The sequence below is a fragment of the Chiroxiphia lanceolata genome, chromosome 3 (genome assembly GCF_009829145.1).
Source record: "Chiroxiphia lanceolata isolate bChiLan1 chromosome 3, bChiLan1.pri, whole genome shotgun sequence".
In the NCBI taxonomy this organism is placed as follows: Eukaryota; Metazoa; Chordata; class Aves; order Passeriformes; family Pipridae; genus Chiroxiphia; species Chiroxiphia lanceolata.
Window position 1 is genome coordinate 103,947 of NC_045639.1, and position 12,188 is coordinate 116,134.

Genomic DNA, 12,188 nt, shown 5'->3' on the forward strand with positions numbered 1-12,188 from the left:
AAGGCAACAGGGAGTGTTTGTCCAGTCCCTGCAGCAAGTCTGCTCCATCCCTTGGGGCCCTGACCTGCCCTGCCCTGGGACACCTCGGCAGTCACTCCTGGAGTCCAGCAGGGAACTGTTGGTCAGGCAGCCCCTGGGGCCACGGGCTGCTGGGCAGGGCTGGAGCCCGTCAGAAATGCAGAGCAGGGCACAGGATGAGAGAACAGAAGTGAAAAGTGAGGGGTAGCTGGACCATGAGAAAACACAAGGCAGGGAATGGGACAGCAAGAGAAGAGAAGAGAGGGGAGGGGAGGGGGAGAGGGAGAGGAGGACAAAAGAAAGGATGGAGGAACTACAAGAGGGGAGAAAAAAAGGGGGCAGGACAGAGATAAAGCACCATAGAATCATTTACATTGCACAAGAACTCTGAGATCATCCAAGTCCAGCCATTAACCCAGCACTGCCAAGTCCACCACTGAACCATGTCACTTGAAGGCAGCACCACCTGCCTGTTGGGGATCGAACCCGGTGACAGGCAGAGATACCTGTCATCAGGAATGGGGTGGGAGCAGCAGGGAGACAGGAGGAGAGGCAGAAAGAGGGAGTGGGAGCAGGACAGAGAAAGAAAAAGAAGGACAGGGTGCAGGATGGAGATGAAGAACAAAACTGGGATGGGCAGCACAACAGAAAGGGATTAAAAAAGAAAAGGGGCAGGGAACAGGACAGAAGGACAGCAGTGAGAAACAATGAGGACAGAGCAACAGGGTGAAAGAGGGAACATGAGAGGGGCATGGAGGAGGACAGATAAAAAGACAGCAACAGGGAAAGAGGATCAGGGAGCAGGACACGGTCAGAATGAGAAAAAGAGGGGCAGGACAGACATAGGAAAAGGAGAAAAAGAAGGAATAAAGATGCAGACAGGCAGTGACATATGGAGAGTAAAAGTAGGACAGGGAACAGGGAAAAGGATTGAGCAATATTTATTAAATTATTATTTAATATTTATTTATTAAAAGAGAAAACCAAAAACAAACTAGAGCAAAGTAGTGACAGGGAATGGGATGGGGAGCAGACAGGGACAAGAAAATGTCACTAAAGACACACAGAAAAAAAGGGATGGAAAGCTGGATATAAGGATGAAAGAAAAACAGGAACAAAATGCAGTATTTATTACAGTGTGGCTGATGAACATGTAAATGACCCACCAGCTCAGACACAACCACGGCCCGGCACTCCTTAATTCAGCAGCTGTTTCTTGGCAGGGCCATAAACCCCCTGACAAAGCGTGAGGGGGAAGCTGAATGGGTTGTGAGCACAGGGTGTGGTGCTGCTCAGCCCTGATCCCAGCCTGTGCTCTCAGTTAATGCTCTGATCTCAAACTTTTCTCAGGGAAATTTCACCTTTATCCGTGCTCTTCCCCCCCCATTGTCTCAGTGTGCTCTGAATGAACGTGATCAGAGACAAACTCAACTATAACCTTTTCCTTGCTTTTCAGTCATTCCTAACATCAAACACCTCGCACTGGAGAAGACTGAATAGCTTATTTTCACCAGTCCAAATTTCTGCAGGTTTTTGTATCATCTGTTTCCTGGCGTTATGAGAAGTGAGAAGTGTTTTGGGCAGCACAATGAATAAAATATTCTAATTTTCAGAAGACACAATTGCACAAGAATGGACAGCAAAACTGTCTCAAGGTAGTTTAGGCACACATTTCCCTTTTTGCACTCTGAGCTTTCTTTTGTTTCATGCCTGAAATTCTGAGTTTCTTAATACTCTGCCCCAGTCCTTCCCTCTCCTCAGTGTCAGTGTCAGAGTCTTACGAAAACAGTGGAACTTCCTTGAGCACTGAACATCAGCCTTCACGTCACAAAAAGTGGTTCAGCAGCCAAGCCCTGCCTGTTGCTTCCACCGACTGTTCAGGCCAAGCACAGGTCCTTCCTCTGCAAAGAGTTTACACTGGGTCAAGCAGCACAAAAAGCAGCAGCATCAGAGTCACTTATACACAAAACTTTACAGCATGAACCATTTTAAAAAAAAAAAGCTCCCCCCAAAAACCACAGCACACAACATCCCAAATTATAGTTCAGCATTGCAATGTATTATTATGTGCAACACTCAACATTTACAAAATGAAATACAGGCACGTGCCAGGGGTCTCAGGTACAAGGCAAACGGACCAATCCTACAGATCTCTGCACGTACAACACACGTGCTGCCCGTGGCATCCGGGTGGTCTCTGCCTCCTCTTCCACCGCTACAGCAGATTTGGGGAGCACCCCGTGTCCCCCTAAGACAGCAGCCCTGACTGACTCAGGGGGGTGCAGAGCATCACCCATGACATGGGCTGTCTGGGACAAACCCACAGGAACACGTGCATGAAACACCAACCTGCTGTCTGCGCACGCAGGGCTGACCCTCGGGCCTCACTCAGCGCGTGACATGGCGTCACGGAACGCTGACACGTGTTCTCCAGGTGACAGGAACGCTGACACGTGTTCTCTCCAGGTGACACGGCGTCACGGAACGCTGACACGTGTTCTCCAGGTGACACGGCGTCACGGAACGCTGACACGTGTTCTCTCCAGGTGACACGGCGTCACGGAACGCTGACACGTGTTCTCTCCAGGTGACAGGGCGTCACGGAACGCTGACACGTGTTCTCTCCAGGTGACAGGAACGCTGACACGTGTTCTCTCCAGGTGACAGGAACGCTGACACGTGTTCTCTCCAGGTGACAGGAACGCTGACACGTGTTCTCTCCAGGTGACAGGAACGCTGACACGTGTTCTCCAGGTGACAGGAACGCTGACACGTGTTCTCTCCAGGTGACAGGAACGCTGACACGTGTTCTCTCCAGGTGACACAGCATCACGGAACACTGACACATGTTCTCCAGGTGACAGGAACACTGACACGTGTTCTCCAGGTGACACGGCGGCATGGAACGCTGACACGTGTTCTCCAGGCCAACACACGCTTGGATGCTGGCAACCAACTGGACCAAATAGTGTTCTCCTTCCCCCTGCTGACATATTTAATGCTCTCTAACACAACCAGTACCTGGGAGAGGTGCTGTCCCATCCCTCTGCAGACCCACACTGCTGCTCCCGTTGAAGTTCCTGACCAACCTCCTTCACCGTTTTCTGCAAGGAGCCTGAACCAGCAGACTAACAGATTATAATGCTAAATTAGGTTCTCTACATTCTTTCTCTTCCCCTCCTCTACAACGTTTTCTTTCAGTTTTCTCTTCCAGCCCCCTAGTTGTGTCTAAAACGATGCATATAAACAATAATACAGATAACAATACAGCAAGTTCAGGCACTGAAATCGGCAGTGCCGATGTTACAATCTTCTTACACATAACAGAAGCTACATAAGAGCTCTCCTGGAACAGGAAAAGAAGAGAAAACACATATACCTTTAATGCAATACTCTAAAACCAGCAAGAGATTTATTCTTGTATATTAAATGTTAAAATCACATGCATAATTATAGAATACTTTATAGTTAAAAAATATTTAAAAAACCAACCCTGACAGTTTACCTGCAACTGCTATAAAATTTCTATGATATATATATATGTATATATATATATATATATATAAACATGATGATTTTCTGTAATCAAAAAAATTAGAAAAGGATGCAATCATCCAGGTAATTATGAGTTAACTGATGCCACTGCATCGGACAGTCTTGTCAAACTCCTGCTGGCAAAACTGAGCTCATACCAGCCAGTTACTGAAATACTGTCTAGCATGCGATTTAAATCAAATGACATTTGGCCTAACAATGAGTGTAAGAAAATAGATTTTTGCACCACTACAGCAAGATCTGTGAAGGGCCACAGTGTCATATTGCTGCAAAAGAGCTGTGGTACAAGAAATGTAGCCTCATGGGCTATTCCCTCAAACATGCTTGGTGGAATATTCTGCATAACTGGCCATGTGCATGGTGTGGAGAAGGTGGGTTTTGTTGAAGCAATGCCAGAAATGCCAGCATGTTGTTTTACTAGGCTTTATGGTTTACGGACACGTTTTAGCTCCTAAGGAAGGCAGCAACGAAGAGTTTGTAACAGTTACCCCGCGAACAGAAAATAAAATGATGAGTGGCTGTTTAAGAAGGTGAGTCATTGCTGTTTTGGAAAATGGCCCCATATGGTCACTGTTAATGCGCCTGTAGACAAAGTGAAAGACCTGGGGTTGGGACGGCTGTGCAACTCGCCTTAATTTTCTGAGGGTAGGTATCCTCTGTCAGTTGTTGCCAGGTGTCCATCAACAAAAAAGAAACAGGCTATATTCTTCTGGATTGTCCACTTTAAACTTTCAGCACAAAGCTGACACACATCCTCGGTGGTGATATATGGTCTTACTAGTAAGGTCTTTCCCGTACACCCACTGGTCACTTCCTGGAATGCCCGCGAAGGTAGTTCTGCCAGAACGAGGGAAAACAGGCATCAGAAACTCAAAAAACCCTCATCCTTACCAGCACTGGGCTTGGAGGTCTAAGCCTGACATAACCAAGCTTCACGTGACGGCATTTGCTTCTTTTAAACAGGGCTCAGATGGATGCTGACAGAAAATCTACTCTGCAACATTCCAGTCAATCCCTATGATCTTGAGGCAAAAGCTGGACCTTTGTTCTCTGTAAAAACTGACACGTGCCCACAACTCTGATAAAATGGATACATTCTAAATATGCCCTACCAGGAAATGCAGTTTTACCCTTCAAAAAGCATTTAAAAAGTAAAATAAAGAGCAAGAATTGGGAGGGTGGGAGCCCCAAAAGTTTTTGGACACATGAACACGGTGTCCAGCTGCCACATGTAACCACTTTTTGGTTTGCTTGTTTGAAAAGAAAAATTAGCTGCAAGTAAAGACTAAAAGGCAGTAAAATTAAAGGAGGCAGAAAAAAATTACAGTGAGAAAGAGCTGTTTATTGACTGAGCTGGTACCTATAGTTTGTATGCTGAATAAATTAAGCATGTTAAATCACAGTGGCAAAAATTTACATTCACAGAAAAAAGCTAGGACTGACAAGAATGTTCGTATGATTAAGTTCCAAAGAGCACTCTTATCTTAATAAAGACAGCATGCAGACTGAAACACTGAAGCTCTGCAACAGATTTTAAACAAATGGACTGAATCTGACTGAATAGAACTAATCCATTTTTGTTACCTGGTGTGAAGAAATTATAGGAAAAAAATCAGCCTAGATAAGGCAAAACACACTACACTTTTAATTTCTAATGCAGCTACCACAGAGAAGACCTGTTTTTAAATACATGTGCCTTTAGAAGGACAGGATTGCTTGAAGGAGAGGCTGAAGTTTGTAAAAATGCCTGTAATTCATATGCATTAAAATTATTCACGCAGTATCAGAAAGCTGTATTTAATCATCATCAAAAAACAGGACTTGTCCTTTTCCATCCTGCTGGGGAAGGAGGAAAGGCAGCCCTTCCAGGGCCCAAAAGCTGATAAGGCTGTGAGACTACATCACAGAAATGTTCATGATCACAGCCCAGTTCGATGTGGGAAGGATGAGCTGAGCTCCAGTTGTATGACACACTGGTGGGAGGGAAGGTGCTCCAGTTCAGGACTGCAGGACTCAGAGGAAGAGAGAGAAAACTGGCATTCTGAGCAGGCAGAAAAACGCCTGAATTTGTGCCAAGCATAGCCTGGAAGTACAGTGATCTACTGATTGGAGGCTCTTTTAAAGAGACAACAGACTGAGAGGCACTGGAGGCACTCAGTGACAGCTCCTCCCCTGCCCCCCCTGCCCCTTCCTGCATCCAGCTGTGCACTGAGCTTGGATGAAGTTCCTTTGCAGAGAAGGAGAAGCTGAAACTGCACACAAGATGCTGCTGAAAGAACCTTCCGTAATTTTGTCATCCAGCAGAAATACAGGGTGTTGGATTTTCCCATGGGAAGTGCAGTGTTTTGCCAGAAAGAACAAAGACTCAAGGTGCTCAAATCAGACACCTAAGGACAGGTAAGCAGAACACAAGATGCATCCATCCCAGTAAGATGGACTAGCTTTGTGCACTGGCCGTGGGTTGGACTTTCTGTTAGTCTGTTCTCCTCTTCCTAACTGTAAACAACTGAACACAAAAGAGTAAAGAAATCCTTTCTTCTCGATTCCAACATCCTCCTTGCTTCAGTCCACAAACTGCTGCATCTGAACAGCCAGTCAACAGCATATGAAAGATGCAGGTTTTAAAAGATGAAGCAATCCCGACTGTTTTGTTATTCTTCAGTTGAAGGTACTGCCCTACTCTGAAAGAGCAGTACAAGATGCAGGGGAGGGGAAAAAGAAAACAAACAAACAAACATGACGACATCAATATTACAGAACTCTACTGCTTGCTTATACTTTAAAACTGTAGGCAAACTTTTCTCCCACCTGTCCTCTCTGTTACCTGCTGTATGCCAGCACTGGCTACTGGGGAGCTGTGCTGATTTACACCACTGGACATCTGCATTTGATCTTTTTATCAGTAAAGCATACAAAGAAGCTGAATCTAAGATATAACTCAGTTTGTCCTTGCTCTGCATGACTTAGAAGGGAGAGTGAGAAAGCTCCATTATTTAGTGATCTCTTTACACCACCATAACCAGACTCTTTGATAAAGTGCAAAGACTTCAAAACTGAGGCAGATTTGCCAGACATAATGTCAGCACTGCTTCACTCCACTTGTGGCCCTGAGCAAATTGCTATGAATCATCTCTCTCAAGTGGGAGTTTCCAACAAAACAATCATCCCAGTTTTTATTTCAGCCCTAAGTTCTACCTGGAAATCATCAACTGAAGGCACTGTCCTGTTAGTTGTCCTCCTCTTGTGCCATTGCCGCAGAGTGTCTCTGGCTTCTGAACTGAGGAGTTGGGCAGCTTGTTCCTCCTGGAAGTTCTTGATCAGTGAAAGTGCTCCATAGGCGCTGGTCAAGTAATAGCCTCCTGTGAGGGACAGCGAGGGAAGAACTTCTCAGAGTGGTCACAGTCACAAGTACAGGCACTTTCTTTAATATACATAAATATACACACAGAGACACACACACATATATCAAGTCCTTGTACTCTGCTGCCAAAATATTGATACATAAAGGAAAACAGCTCACTGGCCTGCAAAACACTGGCTGGTGTGTTCTCAGCTGCTAAGGGACGTGCAGTGGTTGCATGTTCTCCATATTATCCAGTGGTGCCTCTCTCTGTGTCCACTACTGCTCAGGACAGCTGGTTACTTAAATAACTCCTGTTACTGCTGAGTGTAAGTTGGAACTTACACTTAGAGTTCCAACTCTACTAAGTTGGAATGCCAGTTTTCTTCTTAACAATTTTCAAACAGCGATTTGTTTTCTTACCAAGCTTCAGATGTGGATGAAATAAACATAGCTGTTTAAACAAAGTAAAAGACAATCTACCACTGGTCGGCATCTTAAAAGCAACTCCCCCCCTTAATGGCAATAAAGAAACAACTGAGTGTGAGATTTGTACTCTGGAATCATCTCAAAGAGTTGCCTTTGTTTGTAAAAGGAAGACTGATCTGTCACCCTCTTAGAGTTCCTCATAATGTCCAACTAGTTCAGGAGATGACGTGTACAGTGCTCCATGCACCTTTATTACATGAGTGGAGAACAAATTAAAGCCACAACAGAGCTGCCAATGTACAAAAGAAGCTGCAGGTCACAAAGGAAAAGGAGTCTCAACAGGAGGTAACAGTTCTCAGTAACCAGGAGAGACAAAAGACATGCTGTCTTTCTTTTTTTGCAAGTAAACTATTTGAGTGGGAGTGTCCAACTAAGAGGCAGCACAGTCTATTCACAGAGGCATTCAAAGCTGCATTCTATGCCCACAGTAGTATTTTCTATATATTTGACAGAATCCACTCTTAGCCTTTAGCTTTGCAGCAAGATTACTACATAAAGCACATGCAAGACCAGTGAGACAAGTTGGACAATATGTTACAGTTGAAATGCACAACCCCAAAGCACTAAACAGTTTTTACTGCACAGTATAATTCAGCTGGTGCCTAGGACAGGACAAGCCAATGGACAGGCTTCTTTTGCTGCTTTAAAAACAACATGACTTGACAGTCCAGTAAATGGATTTCTGCCTTTGAAGCAGGTTAATGATTCCCAGCTTCACATTTCAAATATTTTCCATGCTAAGATTCCTGAACAATGCACTCGAGGATGCTCTGTACACAAAGCAAGGAACAGACCAGTGCCAAGCTGGAGGAATCGTGGCAGGAATTCCCTCGGGCATCCCAGCATGGAAGAGGATACAGCAATTTCAGCAAGCCAGGAGACAGCAGGAATAGGAAACGTGCACACAGACCTAAATACACAGCTGAGCTTCGTCACGAGGACCTTGAAAATTCCTCATAAACCTGGGGGTTCTGGGGCCTACTGGGGCCTTGCAGAAGGTGTTAAAAACGTCACCATGAAAACAGCAAGGAGGGACATTTCCTTGCCTCTAGCAGACTTTAGCCATCATTCAAGACTGCCTTGGGGAACGTATCCCTGGGGCTCATAAAAATACTTCATGAGAATCAAATATTGGGAAGAAGCAAAGATCATTAAAGAGGGGCAGTATTCTCCGAAGCACTTCCCCCAGAGGAGCAAGGAAGGCCCCCAGTTTCTACAAAGCACCTAACCCAAGTCCCACTACGTGCCTCACAGTTTAAGGGAACGCTGCTGCCCTACAAATACCCTCGGGAAGTTTTCAGGCACAGAAGGATAACAACATTCAGCACCTGCCCAGTGCATGGTTTTGGTTGCTAAGTCACAATGGGTCGGCCACAAGGGATGTGCTCCCATGCCAGGGGCCAGCAGCAGATTCCCAGTTCACGGGGCCTGTGCTCTGCAGGCTGCCCAGATTTACTCCCACAGCAGGGGCCAGAAGCACATTCCCAGCTCATGGGGCCTGTGCTCTGCCAGCTGCCCAGATTTACTCCCACAGCAGGGGCCAGCAGCAGATTCCCAGCTCATGGGGCCTGGGCTCTGCCAGCTGCCTCTTCCCTGCTGCTGGAAATGGTGCCCAGACTCTCATCACACTCCTGACATGGCCCGTGTTAGGGCTCCCTTTTAAAGGGTTTCCACTCAGACAAGGTTAACAGCAGCTGCACTATGAGGAAGAACCCCCTTCACTAGTCCTTCACTCAGGTCTCATAAAAGTAAATAAATAGATTACCTTCTCCATGCAGCAAGGATGGATCCAGCAACTCCATCATGTATTCGATCTCAGTATCCAGCTCCAGCATATCACACTGGGCTAGCACATATGTCAGCACAGGCAAGAAGTCGTCAGCTCCATACAGCCTCCCTGGGTTGAAGGGAACACAGACAGTGAGAGATGAACTGCACCCTTTTACCAGTTTCTGTGTTTGAAAGCAAAGCATTATTTTGTGCCTCTCTGACCAGTGTATCTGGATTGCTCCTGAGCCTCCTGTCACCAGTGTGCAGCAAGGAGAACGTGATCTGACACTCCATGGACAGGAGACCCACAGCAGCTTCATCCTGTGCTTCTAACAAGCACAAATCTGATGGTGCACACCTTGAGGCACGAAAGGGAAATTCAGAGACTGGGCTCACCTTGGCACCAGCTCAGCTGGTGAACTCACAAAGGCTGCCATGCCAATCTGGCCTGACCTCCACTTGCACTTCTATCACTGCCTAAGAGATGAGGAACAGGCATTTTCTTTATACATCCAGGTATTACATCCTCTTTCTGGAAGGATCCAGACACAAATACCAGTTTCTGAGTCTGATTCCCACAGCAGAGAACCCTGAATATAAAAGTGTATTAAATTTGACATGGAAACGACTCATTTTCTTGATAAGAGAATAGTTAAAAACATCAATGAGCAAGGCCTCCTGTACCTGAAGGGAGCCTGCAAGAGATATGGAGAGAGACTATTTATAAGGGCCTGGAGGGACAGGACAAGGGGGAATGGCTTCAAACTGAAAGAGAGTAGGTTTAGATTAGATATTAAAAAGAAATTCTAATTTCTTCTGTGCCCTGGCACAGGTTGCCCAGGTAACACAGCATGGAGAAGGGAGTTTACAGAACTTCAGGCCTACACTCCTACATCCATTTTTAAAATGCAGGATTTTGCACAGAAATAATAAACTGGGCAGGAGCTCAGTTCTAAATCTTGCAAAAGTATCTGGGGGGCTTTAACAGCCATGAGCTTTCACCATCAAATCTCAGAAGAAAGTGGGTGTCTTGATAAGCACCAAAACCAGCTGCACATTCGATGCTCCCTTAGGAAGAAAACTGCCAACCACCTGCAGCAGCTCATACTGAGGGGAAAACATCTCCCACTGCCACAGCGTTGCTTCAGCTGAGCTCAGGACCCACCACAGCAGTGTAGGAGAAGATGTCAGAGTCGCTCCTATAAATTCAGGCTACTCAGCACAGCATTTTAATTGTGCCACTGACTGCTCAGCAGGTCTTGACTTGTTTTCAGTCCCATTTCTGTACTTGGGTTTCAAAGGCCTGTTTGGATTCTTGCTACAGTACAGAAATAGACGCTCTCTTTTCCAAAAGCATGACAGAAAGTGTCCAAATGAGAACACTCAAAGGCACAGCAAGCCAAAAATACTGGGTTAGAGCCTGCTTTTCTCCACCCATTAACACAGAACCCTGTAGTTGTCATGCTGCATACACGCTATTGAATTACTATAGCTAAATATAGGGTGTTACCTCTATTATTAATGTGCAGAAAAATACTAATTTAGAATGAGTGTCAAATTCAAGGCTCACAAGACAGCCTTTCTGACAGCCAACTTCAAAGCCTACAGTTAAGCAAAGCTGCTCTTTTTCAGCTGCCTCTCACACTGAGTTTGTAAGATGTGCTACCAGATGCAGCAGAGATAGCAGGGATGAGGCAGAGAGGAAGAACCCCTCTCAAAAGGACAAGGAGATGCTACAAGAGCTCCGGGAGGAGACCTATCTGCAGAATCAGGTGGCCTGATTCCCCTAAAAGACAACGCCAGGAATGGAGGATCTGAACTTGAACTATACGAAGCACCATACCTGAGTTATTCTCCATAACAGTGTAAATCAATTTGCAAACTCTCAGCAGCAGCATGACTTTCTTTTCAGGGGAATACATCTTCTGCATAGTCATGAACTTGACTTTAATCTTTTCAACGTCCACGAAGTCTGGGGTGGGAACAAACACGCCCAGCTCCTGAGGGTTCCTCTGCCGCACCAGCTGCAGGTTTTCCTTGAGTTGTTTCCAGGAACCATCCGTGGTATGGAACTCTTTCAACATCGCTTCAATGTGACCCTTCAACGGCTTCAGAATGCACTTGTGCATGGCCTTCTCCAGGACAACATCTGCAACGGGAGAATACAAGTCCAGCTGACTTCCTCCTCTAAAGCAGAGCCAGTATTAATACAACCATTCCCTAAAGAGAGACTGCAGAGCAAAACCTACTGGCTAAGGCCTATTTATTGCACAAGCTGAGTTTCCAGATGTTTTTTAACAAGAAAACAAGAGGCAGAGCAGAATCTGTGTTCCACTGTCATTTATGGCAGTTGGTAAATACAGAAAAAACACCCACAAAGATGAACTACAGACAGTAAAAAAAAAAAAAAAAAGGCAAGCTGTGGCTCTACTTAAGTTTTTCTTTTGTTGGTCAGAAGCCTCCATGTTTTATTTTACTTCCAGCTTAGCCTTTAACTCCCAAATTTAAACTAAAACACAGCCAACACCATAAAATCATAATTTTTGTCTGCTTTGGCATTAAAGCCCATCCTTTTTGCATAGTTTCCACTGGAAATTATAACTCAACCAAGGTTCCCTAAAACTTGGCTAAACTTGTCAAGATCTTTACGAAGCTGGACAGATTATGGGCTTTATACTATAAATGAAAACCAAGCTGTGTTTGTCCAGCTTCAGATTTCATCACACAAGCTCACATCCAGCTTTGTCATCAAGTTGGAAGTTCTTTGTTTGGCACTATAACCACAAACTTACAGGCTTCTTTTAATTCTTGTTCTACTCAAGTGTTTCTTTAACCCTCGTTCTCCAGTTTCAAAGTACAGACTACATCAACAGAGAAAGCTCTTTACTAAACATTTTCTCTGCAAACCTTTATTTCATAAGGGAATTTCTTTCCCCAGCATCCTGACAGCAACAGCATCGGTGCCCTTACAGCAGCATAGCTTACATTGGTTATTAGATTCCATCAGTTATTTGGA

General features: G+C 45.2%; 1 protein-coding gene across 1 annotated transcript in view; it reads right to left on the reverse strand.

The window, feature by feature from the left end:
• Nucleotides 1–3,402: 3,402 nt before the first annotated feature.
• Nucleotides 3,403–12,188, reverse strand: part of RIN2 (Ras and Rab interactor 2) — a 57,240-nt gene continuing 48,454 nt past the window's right edge. The window contains 9 exon segments of the mRNA XM_032682413.1: nt 3,403–4,142; nt 4,145–4,188; nt 4,190–4,257; nt 4,260–4,306; nt 4,309–4,398; nt 4,401–4,410; nt 6,769–6,932; nt 9,168–9,299; nt 11,016–11,321. Of these exon segments, the coding sequence (XP_032538304.1) occupies nt 4,096–4,142; nt 4,145–4,188; nt 4,190–4,257; nt 4,260–4,306; nt 4,309–4,398; nt 4,401–4,410; nt 6,769–6,932; nt 9,168–9,299; nt 11,016–11,321 (908 nt within the window). The 3' untranslated portion in view covers nt 3,403–4,095.